General features: G+C 44.6%; 1 protein-coding gene across 1 annotated transcript in view; it reads left to right on the forward strand.

Annotated features, from left to right (window-relative positions):
• Positions 1-19,600, forward strand: part of UPRT (uracil phosphoribosyltransferase homolog) — a 24,364-nt gene continuing 4,764 nt past the window's right edge. The window contains exons 1-6 of the mRNA XM_005291789.5: positions 1-358; positions 11,651-11,693; positions 15,115-15,184; positions 17,373-17,435; positions 18,326-18,487; positions 19,398-19,496. Of these exons, the coding sequence (XP_005291846.1) occupies positions 81-358; positions 11,651-11,693; positions 15,115-15,184; positions 17,373-17,435; positions 18,326-18,487; positions 19,398-19,496 (715 nt within the window). The 5' untranslated portion in view covers positions 1-80. The remainder of the gene's footprint in view (positions 359-11,650; positions 11,694-15,114; positions 15,185-17,372; positions 17,436-18,325; positions 18,488-19,397; positions 19,497-19,600) is intronic.

The raw sequence follows: 19,600 nt of genomic DNA on the forward strand, positions 1-19,600 counted from the left end.
GACGGGGCGGGCCGGGCCCGGCCGGGAGCGAGGGACCCGGGCTGCGCGCGGACGGCTGGTGGCGGCGCGCGCCCCGCTGCATGGAGACCATGCCCTGCCACAACCGGCCGTTGGGCGCGGCGGGCGGCCCGCGGCAGCAGGAGGACCAGCCGGCGGCCGGGGCAGGGGGCGGCTGTGGTAGCACCCGGCTGATCCGCTTCGCGGAGCCCGGCCCCGACAGCAGCCCCAGCCCGGACAGCGGCAGCAATGGGGTCCCGCCCCCGGAGCCCGGGCCGCAGCCGCTGCAGATCGGAGCCCAGCTCAAGCTGCTGCCCATGAACGACCAGATCCGCGAGCTGCAGACCATCATCAGGGACAAGTGAGAGCAGGGCCCGGCCGGGGCGGCGGGGAGAGCGGTGACCTCGGTGGGGAGAAGGGAATCGGGCTGTGGAAGCGGACGAATCGGGCTAGGGGTGCGAGGGGAGGAGGGATTGGCCTGGGGGGCGGGCAGGCAGGAGGCTGGGAGCAGAAGGAATCGGCTGGGGGCAGGAGGGATCGGTTTGAGGAGGCCCAGGCTGGAAGTGGGGGATCAAGAGGGATCGGGATGGGGGGCCCAGGCAGGAGGTGGGATTGGGCGGGGGGGTGCAGACAGAAGACGGGGAATCAGATGGGGGGAGCAGGAGGGATTGGGCTGGGGGGGCAGGCAGGAGGCTGGGGGGTATGCGTGGGCAACAGTTGTATGGAGAGGGAATCAGACAAGGTTTAAAGTGTCCTAAGTGACAGGACTTGGCTCAGCAAAGTAGGGCTGTGAGGAGGGCCAGTTCTTGTTAACAACTAGGGTGCATCAGGCAGCATCGTAGCTGGTCGCACAAGGGACACCACTATTCAGGCTTCCCACTTTTTTTGAGACCTAGATGCTGCTCAGACTTTGTGGGCATTTCAAGGGGTGAGTAAGTATCTTGGGTTTTATTTTGCTTCTGGATCTTAGACTCTTGCATTTGTCTGCAGTGCCGCTTTGCTAAGCGGGGAGCAGCATGTCAGACTGTGCTGCTGAAGCACTCTCCTTCTGTCTCCAGCTGGCCCTGGGGTAAAACTTGCAGCACTAAGTCTAAGACCCTGGGTCAGCTGACTTGGCCTCATGACACTCAGGCTGTGGGGCTAAATTGTGGTGTAGATGTTGGGGCTCAGGTAGAGCTGGGGCTCTGAGAGTCTTACTCCACACAGGGTCTTAGAATCTGGGCTCCACTTCCTGAACCCCAATATGTACACTGCAATTTTATAATAAATAATAATATATGGAGATATACCTATCTCATAGAACTGGAAGGAACCCTGAAAGGTTATTGAGTCCAGCCCCCTGCCTTCACAAGCAGGACCAAGTACTGATTTTGCCCCAAATCCCTAAGTGGCCCCCTCAAGGATTGAACTCACAACCCTGGGTTTAAGCGGGCCAATGCTCAAACCACTGAGCTATCCCTCCCACCAGCCTGGGCCTCACAAGCCCAAGTCAGCTGTGGCCATGCCATGCCATGCCTTTTATCACACTCTAGACATAACCTAAGGATACATCTATACTGCAGTGTAAGTCTAAGGTTCAAACTCAGGCTGAAGCCTAAACTCCCCCTTGTGTCTACACACAAATTGCCTTAACCCAGGTCTTGGACCTAGAGGCCCAGGACCCTATGGGAGTGGAGGGTCCAAACCTTAGTCCAGCAGGGACTCAGGGTTCAAGCCCTGTCACTTTGCAGCATAGACACAGCCTCACTGGACTCATGCTCTGGGAGGCTGCCAAAAGTATCTCACAATTCCATGGGCTTGACTTTGTGTCCTCTGGACAGTTAAGTTTGGTGGACAGTAATGTTTTTCCATACTGAACCACGAACAGAGGGCTAGAGTGGGAGGGTGCTAGGTCCTGGCTATGGGCAGTAACATAATGCTTTGTAGATGTTGGAACCCCAGGTTGGGACCTTGGGTTCAACGATTCCTAACCTGGGGTTACAAATGAGTGTAGACGCTTAAGCCCTAGGTTAACAAATCCACGGTTTGCTAACACGTTCTACTAACCCTAAGGGCTGGTGCAGTCACATGGGGTTACACTGGTGACAAATTTGAATTGTCTTGCCTTGGTATCTCCATTGTTGCTGTCTAGCATTAGAAATGTTTTCCTGCCCTCTCCGAGGAAACAAACAGTATTATAAATGTATTTAAACAAGCTATCCATGTCCTGACATATGAAGAAATTAGATTCCAACATTGGGTGGGGACCACTCTGGGTCCTGGTTGACTGATGTTATGGAATCCAGTCTGTGAATATGTCCATTGAATTTGGCATCAGATTCCAGTCTCACATGCAGACTGTTTCAGTGGAGAATGATCACAGCATAGGCACTAAGGCTTAGTAGTGGTAGGAGGCCTTGACATCATCTTCCCAAGACATGTTAGTGCTTATACAAATACTGTAATATTCTGCAGGAATGGTCCAAAGTCTTGGTACAGGTGGCCAGATGTTGCAGCTGTTTCAGGTAATTTGTGAGCATGGATTACCTCAAGAGCCTTGAGCTGGGCATGAGAAAGGCTGTGAATTGGACAGTTTCCAGTTCACCTACAGCCTGTTCTCTCTGTAACTGTAAATAATTAATCCCAGAAATGCAGAATTCTGGCTGTGAACTCTGTTTCAATACCATTTATGATAAATAAATTAACCCTATGACTTTAAAGCTTCCTGTAATATCTTTGCACTCCTTAGTTTGAATCTTTTGCCACCCACGTCTAGGCCTTGGCAGATTCAGAGCTCATCGGAGCCTTTGGGACACGAGAACGTAAGACTTTGTGTAATAAGCTGCTGCTTCCTTTCTCTAGCGCAGTGCTTCTCACTCTTTTTGATACCAGGGACCGGCTTGCTGCCTTCCTAAACTGCGTCAGGGACCACTGGTTGAGAAACACTGCTCTAGAGAACATCAAGGTGTGACATGAAAATAGTGGTGGTGAAACTCAACTACTCTTTGGATTTTTTTTATATCGTGCACAGAATGAAAAGTCTGTGTGGAGCCATAAATAGAAGCTGGGGAAGGTATGGGGCATCAGCGTGTGCCCTGTTGCATGTGTTGGAAATTGGTCACATGGGATACACCCACATGGTCTATTTGTAGTTACAAGCCAACTGTCTTGGTTCTGATGTAGTCTCTTGGGTCCAGGCTTGTTTAAATCTGTGCATGACAAAGATAGAAACTAGTCAAAAACAATGTAAGTGTCCTTTCACCCACTTCATCTGTCTTGTTCCTGTCTCCTCACTCCTGGGGATCCAACCAGGTTTTCTCTGGTCTGGAGTCAGACAACACTACTCCTTAAGTAACAGATATATTGCAAGATCCTGCTCATTTCTACACGGAACAGAGTCCCTTTACTTCTCCACGTCTCCCAACTCAGTACAAGAGGCTGGGACTGGGAACAGAAACATGTTGTTCGTAGTAGTGCAGGACATGACCAATAAGTCACTAGTTTGGCCAAAGAAGTGACTTTAAAGTAGATCAGCTGCCAGATCATTCCTATTAATATTTTGATTGAGACTAGAAGTTATCTCTCACACCTATAGTAAACATGAAATCATGACTGACTGCCCAATTTTTATAGTTCTAGTCTCTCGTCAATTTCCTTCTTTCTTCTTCTTTTTGTTTTCTAATAGTACCCTAAAAGCAGGCACAGGAAGGAATCCTCACAGGTAGAAAAACCTAGCGTTTGTAAAAAACAAACAAACAAAAAAATCTCTTTATACTTTTCGTTAAAACATTGCAAAAGTTAAAAGAGGCTTACACTTTCCTTAATTCAGAGTCAATTCTTCTTCTTGTCTCACTGCTAAGACTTGTGCTGTAGCTTTCATAGTGTCTGCCTCCTTGCTGTATTAGGACTTTGCTTCCTGCTTTTGGATGTATATGCTAAAATGCACAGTATGTAGTGAGGCGCTATTTACATACCAAGAATAGAAAGAAGCTTCGGAGCAGGAAGAACCATTGCTCACTGGCTATGCTGTCACATTTATTGTAGACGCATCCATTCGTGCCACTGTGCCATTGGATAGGTCAGTAGTTCCATTTCAATCCCCACTTCTCTGGCACTTAGCAGATGGCTTTTCAAATTCCTGCTGCTTTGAACCCCCACATTCATTCCTTTGATCAAGGAGAGCCTCCTTTTTTGTAAGCGTGGCTTGTTTAAAAAAAAAAAATCAAGATCTTAAGACACTAAATCGGTGTGAGGTATATGTTGCAGCCTCACCTGTTAAACAGGTATTTAAATAAAGCATATAAGAATACCAAGAAGAGGCTAAAGCAGCACATGACTTGGAGTTCCAGTTAGGTTCTGCTACTGATTTGCAATGACAGAAACGTGTTCTGTAACTGAACAGGAGAAGGGAGCAACACAGCTATGACTAACATTTCCCTTTTCCCCACTAGCTAATAGATGTAAACTTACCAGAGCAAGAAAGGGAATAGAGAAAGTCCTTGAGTGCTGGATTTTCCAGAAAGCAATTGTGAAAGAGGAGAAGAACGGAATGAGGCTGCCTCTGGAACAACTTTAAGGGAGAGAGCTGCCTTTGATAGTTTTCTCAGGGTTATAAAAGTTAGAGAGCAGCAGCATGAAGCAGACAAGACTCTTGCCAGTTTCCTGGGTGTTATTCAGACAGGGTTGGGCAGCAGTGAAATTTCAACATTCGTGAGATTCTCTTTGTTGCTGACTGGGAAGCAGACTATTGCAGCAGTTGTCACCAGGCCCTACCAGAGGCCCTCCCTGGTCTTTTGTATCTGCCTTTGGTTGGGCCATTGACAATAGGCGTTGTGTAAAATTTTCAAGCAATGGTTTAAATCATCCATATCTGTACAATACTTCACCTCTCCAGGACACTGTATGCATTAAGTAACCTTAGCTTCTGTAGTTTAAATTATTTTGAATTAGGGTTTTTCTGTATCTTGTTTCTCTGTGTGCTGAAGAGTAATCGTATCACAGGCACAGAATGCACAGAGCGGTTGCAGTGTACAGGCTGTGGAGGTTCCATAGAGAGCAATTCTGCACATCAGAAACACTCCCTGGCAGCTGTCTCCACTGCAGAGCAGAAAGGGGGCTGTGAGAGGGGGCTGTGGAGAGAGGGAGGATTAAGTTCTGCCTTCCCAACCCATGGTGTTGTTGTGTCCACTCAAAACTTGTTGGTGAGAAGGGTTTCACCTGTAAAGAGTTTTGAGGCTAGTAAAGGAAAACCGTGTAGTTTTTGGAACGTAGGGAAATATCCCACTTACTGAACCCAGATGGGTGTCTTTCTTGCTGCAAGTAAAAAAGTGTTCAGCTTTTCCAAGTGTATTCAATAGGTCTTTGGGTTTTGCAAGCCTACAAGCCCCTGGCTGATTCTTCCTTTGAGGAGATTTACATATTAGATTCATTGCAAGGCTATGTTATTTTGTTTAGAGGAGGTGGAGACTCATAAATATGGATCACTAAAACATCTACTGAAATGATGACAAGTCTCAGAGCTGCACTTGATCCTGAACATGGCACGATGACAAGGCAGCAGAGCTGTAACTGACACTCCGAGCTTTTCACTAAACATTTACTAGAAAAAACATTACTGTGTAAGGGGGGGGGGGGAACCCACTGAGGCTGTTCAAAAAGGCAAGTAAGCTTCCAATGTAACATGGGCTTTCACCTCTCATTTTGTTACACTTTCACAGGGGGAAGAAATTGCAGCATTTTTCTTGCCACATTCCAACTGAGAAAGACAGCTGCATTTCAGTGGTGGAGAAAGATTCCAGGGTGCAATAGTCTTTCATCCAGGAAGATTCAAAAATGCTCACTGCTAAACCACATAGGGGAGAAGGAACAGTTAGGCACAGGGTGACTAGAACTTGCTGTGATGATCTTTTCTGGGAATGGCATAATTCATCTTGTCTGGTCTTTTTAAGCAATTGTAGTGCTGGAAATCCTCTCTTAAGAATCGATGCAGCAGGGATGAGCATGGAGCTTTACAGCTAAGATTAGTTGCCTGCTGCCAAGAGCTTGGTCTACTTGATATGGATATCATAATGAGACATTAATAGACAATGCTGGGAAGGAAGGAAAAATTGGCTCACTTAACAGGGTATCCAGATCACATCTGGTTTCAGATCTCTCTCTAGGTAGAAAGTAGTATAAAAAGGAACAGAGAGCACCACAATTGCAAATGTTAGAGGGGAAGTGTGTTTGTTTAGTGCACCAGAAGACAGATGGTCGAGGCACTGAGACAGTGTGAAAAAGCCACAAAGTGGGGAGGGGCAGGATGAGAGAGGAGGGGCTAATATATAGGGCTGTGAGAGGCAATTTGTGGCTCTTATGCAGGAGTAGGGGAGGGTAGTTTCTTAGAGTATGTCTACACTATGAAATTAGGTCGATTTTATAGAAGTCATTTTTAGAAATTGATTTTACAGTCGATTGTGTATGTCCACACTAAGCGCATTAAGTCGGCAGAGTGCGTCCTCACTGCCATGGCTAGCATCGACTTACGGAGCGGTGCACTGTGGGTAGCTATCCCACAGTTCCCGCAGTTTCCGCCGCCCATTGGAATTCTGAGTTAATACCCGATGGGCCAAAAACATTGTCGCTGGTGGTTTTGGGTACAGGTCATCAGTCGCCTCTCCCTCTGTGAAAGCAATGGCAGACAATCATTTTGGCCCTTTTTTCCTGGGTTACCCATGCAGACGCCATACCACGGTAAGCACGGAGCCCGCTCAGCTCACCATCACCTCTGCTGTTGTGGGCAAGTCTACTGTGGGGACTGCTGTGATCCAAGTAGCCAATGCAATCATTGACGTTCTGTTATCAAGGGTAGTGACTCTGGGAAATGTGTGGGCCTTTTTAGATTTTAAGTGCATCATATTCCTGTTCTTTGTCGCTGGTGAAGAAGTCTTGCAGCCATACATTCCAGTCCGGTCGGCCTGTAACACTCCATAGCACTTCTGTGGTTGACACATGTAACAGCTCCAGGGCTCTTCCTCTTTTGCCTTGGCCGTGGTACCTTGCCCTACCCGGGCCTCCATGCATTCGATGCAGAAGCACCTGCAACAGCTGGCATTGCTACACAGCAGCAGCTCCTTGCCTTCACAGCATACGGTGCAGTAGGACTGCTAACCGTCGGCATCCACCCCTTCCGCTGAAACTCTGCTCTCCTGCTCCCCAGCGACAAGCTCAGGGGATCCGTATTAGTCCTCCTGGGTGCTGCTGGCAGCAGATGGTGCAGTAGGACTGGTAACTGTTGTCATCCACCGCTTCCGCTGCAACTCTGCTCTCCAGCGACGAGTTCGGGGGATCCATTCATGAAGCCTGGACAGTAGTAAGGAGCAGTTTAACTCTAGGCTGAGCAAGTGCAGAATGGTGGTAGAATGTGCCTTTGGACGTTTAAAAGCTCACTGGCGCTGTTGGTCAGACCTCAGCACAACCAACATTCCCATTGTTATTGCTGCTTGCTATGTGCTCCATAATATCTGTGAGAGTAAGGGGGGAGATGTTTATGGCGGGGTGGGAGGTTGAGGCAAATCACCTGGTGTCCGATTTTGAGCAGCCAGACACCAGGGCGATTAGAAGACCACAGCAAGGCGTGCTGCGCATCAGAGAGGCTTTGAAAACCAGTTTCATGACTGACCAGGCTTTGGTGTGTCTCCTTGATGCAAACCCGCCCCCTTTGTTGATTTTAATTCCCTGTAAGCCAACCACCCTCCCCCCTTCGAAATAAAGTAACTATTGTTTTGAAACCATGCATTCTTTCTTTATTAATAAAAAAAAGAAAGAGCTAATGGACAAAGTAGCCTGGGTGGGGTTGGGGAGGAGGGAAGGACAAGGCCACACTGCTTATTGTAGCCACACTAAAAATCAAACTGTTTGAATGACAGCCTTCAGTTGCTTGGGCCATCCTCTGGAGTGGAGTGGCTGTGTGCCCGGAGCCTCCCCCCCGCATTCTTGGGCGTCTTGGTGAGGAGGCTATGGAACATGGGGAGGAGGGTAGGCGGTTATACAATGGATGCAGCGGGGGTCTGTGCTCTTGTTGGCTTTCCTGCAGCTCCAACAGACACTTCATCATATCCATTTGCTCCCTAGTTAGCCTCAGCATTGCGTCCTGCCTCCGCTCTTTGTGCTCACTTAATTCTTTCCTGGCCTCTGCCACTGAATGCCTCCATGCATTAAGCTGTGCCCTATCAGTGTGGGAGGACTGCATGAGCTCGGAAAACATGTCATTGCGAGTGCGTTTTTTTTCACTTTCTAATCTGCGATAACCTCAGGGACGGAGATGATAGGGGGAGCATAGAAACATTCTACGATTCTGGGGGACTGCATGGTCACCTGTGCTGCTGAGTTTGCCACGCTGACCAAACAGGAAATGAAATTCAAAAGTTCCCGGGGCTTTTCCTGTGGACCTGGCTAGTGCATCGGAGTTCAAAGTGCTGTCCAGAGTGGTCACAACGGAGCACTCTGGGATAGCTCCCGGTGGCCAATACCGTCAATTTGCATCCGCACTACCCCAAATTCGACCCAGCAAAGTTGATTTTAGTGCTACTCCCCTTGCCGGGGAGGAGTACATAAGTCGATTTTGAGAGCTCTTTAGGTCGATGGAACGGGGTTGGTTGTATGGACGCATTCATTTTTAAATCGACCTAATGCAGCTAAATTCGACCTAACCCTGTAGTGTAGACCAGGTCTTACTCTGACACAGGTTAGTTCCATATTAGCCTACCGGATCCTGAGGACAGTCTGGGCTAGTGCAGAAGAGGGGCACAGGGGGCTCTGTGTTCATTCCATGGTGGGAGATGCATGGGGAAGTGGGAGCTCATGCAAATAAGTCTTTCTCCCCTCTCTCCAGGAATCAGGGAAGTTAATGCAATCCTGCAGTTGCAATAACTATCAGGATCTGCTGCAAAATATGGTGCGGAAAATCAGGCAAAATCTCAGACACTTTAAAAAACCTCTTATCATTGTGGGCTGAGTGGCACTCCATGGGCTTCCCCTTTTAGGATACTTACAAAACTCTGTGTCCACGGAGTCATGCCATGCTGGTACTCTGGTCAGCGGCATGTGACAACGTACAGGATGGCCAAGCTTTGGGCCCATTTGGCAAGTGACTGTTCTTGGATAAACCTTGTGTCTGCAAGATGAAGTCTTAATATATGTATTTTAACACCACAAATAGCTGGTGGGTATTTCTCTCCTTTCTGTTCTGTTTAGGTTCTTCTGCCATCACCAGGGTGTTGTCCTGGCATTATTGTCAGTACAGCCCCTGAAGCCTAAGGATGTTAAAATAATTGGCATTATTACTCGTCCTTCTACTGCCTCATACTGGATAAGAAAGCATGTTAGTCCACTGAATCGTCATTACTGACTTAGTCCACTTCGCTCTCTAGAGCTGTCCACGTTCCTTTTGCTTTCTTTATGTAGCTGTCAATGTTAACAGGAGCTGGGAACGTGTACAGGAGACTAGAGGATACAATAGGTTCCATCCCACTTCCTAATCTCTACATCCCAGACGTTTTCACAAACTTGCTCAGTTTTGCAACCTTTCCAGTTTAGTTAGTTAGAGGTGGTTGCCCACAGTTTAAGTCTAATGGATGTGAATTTTGAATCCTTTAATGGAGTGTGTACTTGTACATTTAAACATTGGTTATGTGGGAGCACACTGCTGTAGTCTCTTGTTTATAGCTCTGTGCTGGTGACACTATAAAAATCATCTCACAAAAGTTCATTCATTCATGGCAGGGACAGATAAGATTTAGTGATCTGGAGGCTAAAACCTGTAGTATTGCAATTTACAATAAAATCAAGTCTAGTGAACCCAAGATCTCTGGTTTCCATAGAAGCAATTTCATTAGCTTAGATCAGTAGTGTGTCTGTATTGTTTAAAATCCAGACTTAACACTAGGCAGGATTTAAGTGTAGGTATTTAAAGGTTATTGTGGCTTTTGTATGTGATCATTTTATTGTATTCTACTTAGGCTTTTTATTCCCTGCGGTGTTTAGAGTGAATAATATAGAACTGAAGACAGTAAAGCAGCAGGGTACATGCTCCTGACTGCTGTACAAAGCTGGATGACTCAGCAGTGCATAACACATCAGTGAGATGACTTCACTGCTGGGGGGGCAGTGGAGGGTGGCATCCCCTGCATGTTCCACTTCTAGCAGGGCAGACATTTAAAATGCACTCGGTGCCTTCATTCTAGTTTTGACAGCAAGCGGAACACGGCTGTATTGCCTCAGTATATTTTCTCTTCTTTGTGATATTGTTGCTTTAATACAAAACAGAATTTTAAAAAATAATCTTCCGTCAATAACGTTTCCATGACATTTCACTGAAATATTATCTGGATTGAACCTTCCCCTGCACATCAATAGGGGTCTAAAAGGGACAGATGCTTAAAATCAAACCTACCACCCTATTTGAAAACTGCTTACTGTTATTAGGTAACAGCCAAGTTATCTAACAGATTAGAGGGGAGAGTTCTTCAGTTTGTTTGAATATACACACTGAGGTCATATAGTACTTTTGCCCAGTAGTCGGGAAAAGAAATGTAGGAACTGCCATACTGGATCAGACCAATGGTCCATCTAATCCAGTATCCTGTCAGCGATAGTTACCCATGCCAGATGCTTCAGCAGAAAGTGCAAGAAACTTTGCAGTAGGTATTATGGGATAACCTCCCACCAAGGAAGGTTTGCTCTGAAACCCCTCTCCCGCATTAGTTAGAAGTTGCTTTAGGCTTTCAAGCTGGAGAGCTATACCCCTTCAGAAACTCTTGTTTATGTTTTAAGCTTATAACTATGATGGATAGTCTTGTTATCCAGATAAGTGACTAATCTGTTTCAAATCCTGCTAAGCTTTTGACCAGAATAATATCCTGTGACAATCAGTTTTGAACTTGCCACTTCACAATTTCCTTGAATGTTCCTTGTTCTTTTATTAGGAACGTGGGAATGATAGTTCCCAATCTACCTTTTTGTACCATTCTTTGTTTTATATAACTTCATCATGGTACTATAAGTTAAACAGTCCCAATCTTTTCCTACTTTATTCCAATGACAATTTTTCAATGCCTCTAATTATTCTCATCACCCATCTCTGAACTCCTCCTGAGTCTGCTCTCCTTTTTGACATTGGGTGACCAGGCCTGAACACAGTTTTCCAGGTGAGGATGTACCACGGGTCTGCCATATTTTCAGTATTATTCTCCTGAGGCTCAGTACTGCTCCCATTTGCTGGCTAGTCTTCTGACTATTGACTTGATTGGAAGCAGGATATCAAGCACAATGTTTGTAAATTCAAGCAGTGAACACATGATAGTTTGGGTGGCCTACTAGGATGGGAGTGGAAGCAAGATCAGATTTTCTCATGGAAAGCTTACAGAACAATCTTAGGTTTTCATATTCTAATTGCGTTGGGCAAAGCACTGCAAAATGTTAGCCTATAGTTAGAGGCAAGCCTGGCTGTAGCTTTACGTTCCGTGAATATTAGTTACCCACTATCAAGAGATTCCAATTAGTTTTATCCAGTAGAAATTAGTTATGCGGAGAACTCCTGCTATGTACAATGTACTATCCTTGAATTATTTATCAGTGTTACCGAAATAAAAGTTATTCCGCAATTTAATTTAGCACTTTTTTTTACCTTTTTCAGGACAGCCAGTAGAGGGGACTTCGTATTTTCTGCTGATCGTCTGGTAGGTGGAGGATTTCTTCTTCTTCTTGCTGTTCTTTGTGACACTTGTGTTAAACAGGACTTTCATGCTGCAGCAGTCATCCGGTGAGAGCGATGCATTCCTATACAAAGTGAATGCTGTTTGACAGTAACTTTCCTAATGTCTTTCATGCCAAAGGATTTCACAAATACCTTCAGCCACCTGAGGAACGCAGCAGCTGTTTTAACAGCACACGCTACTTTGTTAGGACAGAAGTGAAAAGCATGTAGGTAATTGAGAATGCTAGGGAAACATAGGTAAGCAAGATGTGCCTGCTTCAATTTTCCTTTGAGTAACACCCATACTCTTGTTAAAAGTGCCTTGGGATCTTTAATGGCCTGAACATGGGGTCCTACACAATATTACAAATAGATAATAGTAATAATAATCCAAGAGCCTGTACCTCCACCAGTACATATTAACAGGTCAAAGTAACACTATTGGGAAGCCTAGGGTTTTTACTTCAATCTGCTAACATGTTAAAACTATGATACATGTATACAAATTGGATAATCACATTCAGTAAATCGTAACCTTTCCAATGATATCTTATGTGACCCATCTTGCATAAAGTATATCTTAGTTATGCCATATTCATATCATAACCATATTTCTATGAAGAACATGGGGTGTCACAGTCTCCAACAAATGTCATTTGTTTTAAACACACATTTGTGACAGTTAATAAAGCAGATAAGGACAATCATGGAAGGTACACACAGAACGTGAAAGACTTATTTCTAGGTCAGCTAAGTTTCAGTGTTCCTATTTGTCAGGGTTCCCAGGATTCCCAAAATCTTATTATATGAAGAGTCAAGATTTTCAAACAAAGATATTAAAGCCCGGATGTCCAACACTAATAAATTCAAACACTGTTCAACCGAAAGAAAGCCAGACATAAGCCATACTGAACATTAACAGAGCTTGGTTCTCTCAGTCCAGGATGTTTTCTCTACAAGAGCTTCTACCATACTGAGCTCCTTCTGAAAGCACTTTATTTTTTACCCTGGAGAGTGTTCCCATCATGCTCTACTCTCAAAGGGGTATTCCTCCCAGTGAATTGGCTATCAAATCACTTCAAAAAAGAAGATAGGTCAGAAATATGTTGCTAAAGTTTTGATAGAAGAGAAACAATGGCTATTGCAAGACAGGCAGGAGAAAACCTTAATTAACCCTAACTTACCCCTGTTGCAGTTCCTCAATGTGAAAGTCCCCATCCTGGGCCCTCTCAGATTTTCCTGGAAGTGTTGTGCCAGTCTCCGGGATGTACAGACTACTCCCTCACTGCTGCAGGCTGCCACTTTCCAGTCACTGAGCCAAACTCAGGCTCATGCTGCTGGAGTCCAGTCTTGCTTTACTAGCACATTTACAGATCTAGAGCTGCTGCTCACGGGATTGCCTCTACCTGCTGGTCATACAACAGGCTTGACAGTTGTTAGAGAGATAGCTGGTCCCTCCTCCTCCTAAGAAAAGGGAAGAAATGGAGAACCCACGCCTAGGATTGTGGAATGTCTTGCTTTGTGTATTTTATTGTTTGATTTGTACTTTGGTAGCGCCTAGAGCTCCAGGCAGATTGGGGCTCCATTGTGCTAGGCGCTGTACAAACCTAATAAAAATCCAGTCACTGCCCAAGTGACAAAATGTAACAGATGGATGAAATAAACAGAGTGGTGGGATTGGAGGTGAGCACAATTTAGCTTTTTGCCTGCCTGGCACTAGCTGCTAGCAGTCTCCTGGAGGGTCACAGCAGAGGTGAGTCATAGGGAGAGATTTGAAGGCTGATAAATTTAGCGGTACAGATTTTTTTCATGCAGCTTATTCCATACGTGATAGGTGGCATGAGAGTGTGTGCAAAGGTGCTATGGGGAGAAGGGGACTAATAGGTGGAAAGGCTGGTAGAGTGAAGATGGCTGTCACTGATGTGCTAATGCATCTATGAAGGGTGTGTCAGGCAGCTAAATCGTGATGGTGAGGACAAATCTGGTGTTTGTAGAGGAGAAGGGGAAGCTAGTGGAGGCACATGGTTAAAATAATGGCCTAAGAAGATGATCTGAGCATTATAAAGACTTGGATTAGAGCTTTGATTATGAAATATCAAAACATTTCCTTCAAGCTGTCAGGATTAGAATGTGCCAGTAAAGAGCAAGAAAGAAAACTTCACATTAAAAAAGGGAAAAAGTTGGCAGTGACAGCTTCCTGTTAGCTGGAACTACCAGACTAGAGATTGACACACTGGGCCAAATTCACAGGGGATGCCAGTGGAGGTGCAGGACTCAGTTGGACCCACTTCCTGATATGCAGTTTGGTGGCATTTATTTGCGATGGAGAAAAATGAAAATATCCATCTTTCCTGACATTTACTTACGGAATTTTGCTAATTGCTTTTCTTGTCTTCTGGCCCCTGGATGTGTGAATTACACCAACTCTGACCCACTCACTCACTGACTTAACCTGTCCATCACCTCTGAATGTGGCTCACTATAAAACTTTGCTCTAAATAGACGTTCTTGTGGTGTTAAGTTTGATAAAACTCATAAACCTTGTCATGCCAATAAAGTTACTGAAATTCAAAATCAAAAGCCCTTTGGCACTGACTGCAATTGAAGAAGTTCCCTTAAACAGACAGCCTGTCTGTACTGGGAACTGGGTTGAGAGGGAAGGATGGAAAAGATTCCTCTAGTGGGGTTTTGCCCTGTTCCTGGAGTGAGAACAGTGGAGATGAACCTTAACTTATCCATCGATCAGAGAAATATATGTGCTCAGTCCTTTGAGAGATTGCCTCACTTCTATCATTATACAGTGACTTTTGCTTAATGGGTTTTCATCTTTGCTTGGCTGTAGGTTTTTTTGAGCATTCTGGGCTTTGAATCGCTGGCTCGCTCTACTTTCTAAATCTCAAATACCTGGAGCTCCTTTCATGGGAAATCATCCCTGGGTCAGATTAATACATTTTAAATAACCTTGCCTGGGGTACAGCTACAGAGCTATCATTGGGGGAGGACTAGGGGTTTTCAGGTCACCTGAGGCTGTGGAATTTACTGGCTCTGTCTCCTGTAGAGATATCCCTGCTAAAACTGGACTATGTTTGTGAACGTGCAATCTCTTTGCAGAGCATCCCATAATAATGACAACTGACAGGTGTCAAAGGGAGGGGTGATGATATTTCTCTATTGACTGACTTGCCTTGGGGAACTTGACTTTGTGGTTACTGTGCTGCTGTTCAGGCTCTTCTGGGCAGCCCACCGGGCAGCTCCTGAATGGAGATAGGGATGTGAAAATAAACTGGCAAGGGGAAAACCTTATTGACAAGTTCATTGTATGTTGGTAAAACTACTAGAATATGGTACCTTACGTTGATGGGTAAGAAACCTCTCTAAGCTGATGCTTTCCTTTGGTTCTACAGATCAGACTTGTGGTTGAAGAGGGATTAAATCAGCTACCATATACAGAATGCACAGTGACCACTCCAACAGGTAACTGGGAGTTTACTCCCCAGCTGGTAGGGCTGGCAGTAGAAGCTTCATACTATATGTAAAGCGAGGCTGACTCAGCTGAACGTTCAGGTCAGAGTGCAAAATTAAGGCCCCTCTTCCTGACATTTAAAAAACCCAAACCTTACTGACTAATACACTTCAGCAAAACACACAGGAGTTATTTAGTAAGAGTTTAAATCAGTCTTGCAAAATCATCATGAAAATGTACCTACCAGTCCCGGTGCCAGATGTGCTCACTTGCCCTTACTGTGATGATGATGAAAATAAAACTGATGATGTTTTACTTACCCATTAAGGAGAGTTGGGGGGATTTAGGCAGATTCAAGAGGCCTTGCAAAATTCTTTGTGCCTTGTTGCCTACAACCATGGACCAGTTGGCAGTGATGATAAAGGAGCAGGAAGTTAGTTTCTACATCAGCAGGGAAGCATGTGTGTGTTAACACTAGAGAGAACCCATAGGAATCATTTTGGCTTGTTCCTGTTGAAGCCAAATATGAGGTTACAGGCAAGACAGGTTAAACAGGAAACAGTGTAGCATTAGCTAGAATTTGGGAAAGCGGTTCTAAAAGTAATACAGATTAACATTGTCTTATTGGTTTAACAGAAGTGTCGCCTTTCTCCTCTGGAACACTGGTTCAAATCCAGTCCATGTCAATCAATAATTGACACCACTTGAAGGCTGTTTGTTAAGTGGACTCTGTGAAATGAGTTTGCTGTGTTCCAAACTGCAGCTGGTAGCTCCTTTGCAGAAGAACGCCCAAGGATTTCTGACTGGTTATAGAGCAAACTGTGCTGGAGACCTCTTGAATGTTCCCGTTAGGTGACAGGCCTGGCTTCCTGCAGCTCACTCTGGATGGCACCACATGGACCGATCAGATCTCTGTGTTCCCAACTGTGTTAATGTGACAGACCCAACAGCATTCGGCACCTATATCACTTTAGCTCTCAAACCCTCTTACTAGTTAAAGCAACTAAACAGCAGCTTTCCCAAAACAAAGCATTAAGTATTCTTATACCCAAAAGAACGTAGCGCCCAGAGCCAAGAGTTAATGCAACAGAGCCCTATACACATTTCCCCATACCTGTACCGTAATCTTGCCTTGCCAGCATTTGTGAGTAACCCACAACTCTGGCTGGGAGAAGCAGACTGTCATGCTTGCAGCTTGCCTCCTCTGTATCTGTCCTCCCTCGCCAGGATGGCAGCTGTTGCTGACCCTCCCTGGGCAGCCTCTGGCCACTCACTCAACCCTTCCTCCTGCCCGAGGCCAGCATCTTTAAGGTTTAACATCCCTTTTGATCCTAGGCTTAGCCTTGGGAAGAGTAAACCTTGCTTACCCACTTCCTGGCTTCATCCAGGCTATTTCCCAATAAACAGCTTTCCCAGTGTTTCCTCAAGGACATTATTTCAGTTTTTGTTTGCTTCCCTCTTAACAGCTTCTTTTGATTTATCTCCTGGCAGTCGGGCTGGGTAACATCACACAGAGAACCACAGGGGCTTTTGATATTTATAAAAAATAGTACACATAATTCCCTCATTCTCCACAGGTGTAGACTGAACTCTGCACCAGCCTTGGTATTAAGACTAAAGCACAACGTTTGGGCAGGGGAAGCTTGCCCTGCTGTCCAAGCTGTTCTTTGAATAAGTAAAGGGCTTTAGCTTCCAAGGCTGTCAGCTGACCCCATCACACTCATAGTATTTTCCTGTTATTCCTTGCACAAATTAAATCACTCGGGTAGTTTCATATTTCTGGTATCTGTCCACCGCACTGGCATGTATCCATTGGCTTCTTCTGAAGTTACCATTCAGCTTTATTTTGTATGGCATCCTTCATAAGAAGTGTGCCCAGAATACGAGTAGTTATACTAAAATCCTACAGCAGGGAAGGCTCTCTTCTAAACCCCATGTTAACAGCCCTTTGCCAACTTACGGTTTTGTTCCTCTGCCCTTCACTTTTTTAGGCCAATTAGTATTTGGCACACTATCATACTGTTGGTCCATGCAAAGTATGGCATACATCCGTAGTCCTCTTTATACAGTATGTACTTAGAGAGGTGTTAGTTCCATTCATGGGAAGATCATTTAAGACTATAACCTAAAGGGGCACCAAATGGGTTAAAAAGGAACAATGACTTCCATTGACCATCAGGTCTGTCTTTCCTCCCACAGGGTACAAGTATGAAGGAGTGAAATTTGAGAAGGGAAACTGTGGAGTCAGCATAATGAGAAGTGGTAGGCCATGGTTTCTTAACGTGTCTGTGTTTAAAGCTCTTCTTTAAATCTCTTTACCACTTTGCTTTTAAGAACAGCGACAACCCCTTTTCCTCTGATGAACAAAATTCACCGAAGTCCTCCAACTGCCATTCTTCTCTCTTCATAAGTGTCCTGTTCCAACCAAGCTAACACCCACCACTCTCAAGTAATGTGTTTTATTAACCCCTTAGGAAATAGAACAGTTGCTGGGGATTTTCTGTGGCTGCTAGAGAAGGGGTTCTAGGTCGAGGACATTCAAATGGAGCAAGGCCTCCCCCTGCTTCTAGAAACCACCATAGTCGTTGCCATTAATTCTCCCCCCCAAGACAATTCTCCAAATAAACTGTGGCTACTGGTAGAAATTATTCACATTCTGGGGAATGCTAGTGGATTTTTTTGTCTAACTTCATTAGCAGCTTGATAGCAACAGTTCTTAAAGATCTAACAGCAAGAGGCTAAAATCCACTTGATGCAATGTTTTCTGTCCCCTCTGTAGCATCATGATGTTGCATCAGTATCTGCAGAGTTGCAGATGAGTTTCCTTCTCAGTGCTCAAAGGGGTTTTTCATACTGATTAGGAATGATCAAAATGTTTGTAGGAAGCGTTGCTCTATTTTAGATTTAGATTTGCAATATCCTGGAAAACCAGCCTTGTGTTAGTGCTTGGGACCAATGAGTGATACTGATCAGGCTAACTTCATTGTCTAAGCAGAGTGAAAATTTGCAGTTAATAATCTGTGATTTTAGTCATTTGGTTTAATAATCTCCTTACCATAGTTCAATATTGAATATCCCTTTAGTAGTAGTAGCTGCTTGTGCTTTCTTCCTTGATGTGTAACAGGGTTTTTGTTGTTGTTGCTAAACTGAAGGAGAGGCAATGGAACAAGGCTTACGGGATTGCTGCAGATCCATCCGAATAGGAAAAATCCTGATACAGAGCGACGAAGAGACTCAGAGAGCCAAAGTGTACTATGCCAAGTTTCCACCAGACATTTACAGGAGAAAAGTTCTTCTCATGTACCCAATACTGAGTGAGTATCTCAGAGCATTCTTAGGTAGCGTTAAGTATTGTTTGACTAATGGGTGTTCTGTTTAAAATTCCCTGAATTTCAGTGGCTACTAGTAGGATTTTAGCTTGCTTTGGGCAGTACGGCAGAGAATTTATCAAGTTCTGCTAGAATAAGACTTAGTCAAACTGCATTAGTTCAGGCATTATCTTTAAAATGCACATGTTGAGGCGATAGATCTAATAGAGGTAAAAATAAATGTGGTGCAAATCACTTGAGTATGACCCACTGTGTATGTGGGGTGGGGGAGAACTGGGCTTCGCTGTAAATTGCTTTTTTAATATATAAATTTTAGTATGTACGTGTAGAAAAGATTTAGAACTATTAGAACTAAACACTTTAAAATTTCAATTTAATTAAATACTAGTTAACGCTAAAACATTAAATCAGTTTTATTTAAAAATTAATAATTCTATTTAACAGTTTATATTAAATTATTTCAAAATTAAACTAATTAATGCCACCAAAGAGCCTCAGAAGCTGGTAGAGCTTACGTCAGGCTGAAGCAAATTCTCTAATACTTACTTCTGCTCCTTCACGGGAACTCTTGATTGCCATTTTCTGTTTCAACTGTGATTTCTTGCCTTAGGGACTGATCCTGAGCCAATTGATGTCAATAGACTTTGGGTCAGGCTCTTAATACAGCATTTTAGTGCATAGAAGCGAATAGTGTCATTAAGGGACTAAGCTTCCATAGGTAACAGAGTGAGTGGTCTGTACTGCAGTAGAAAAGGGACATATTCCTTCCATTTACTTACATGCCAGTACTGGTGGCACCCAAATCTCCTCTGAATGTGAATTCTGCTTATTCTAGTTCCAAATGATTTGTGAAGTTTTTCTGATAAGGACAGTCTTGTTTTTCCCTTCCTCCCAGGCACTGGCAATACTGTCATTGAAGCTGTAAAAGTTCTTCTAGAACATGGCGTCCAACCAAGTGTCATTATCCTACTAAGCCTATTCTCCACTCCTCATGGTAAGTTGAAGGAATGGGGGGAGGAGGTTATTCACGCAACACTGAACTGTACACAAAGCTGAGATTTTTAAAGAGTTCCAGTGAGCTGATTTAATGTAGTCGTA

This window comes from Chrysemys picta, chromosome 9, assembly GCF_011386835.1.
Source record: "Chrysemys picta bellii isolate R12L10 chromosome 9, ASM1138683v2, whole genome shotgun sequence".
In the NCBI taxonomy this organism is placed as follows: Eukaryota; Metazoa; Chordata; order Testudines; family Emydidae; genus Chrysemys; species Chrysemys picta.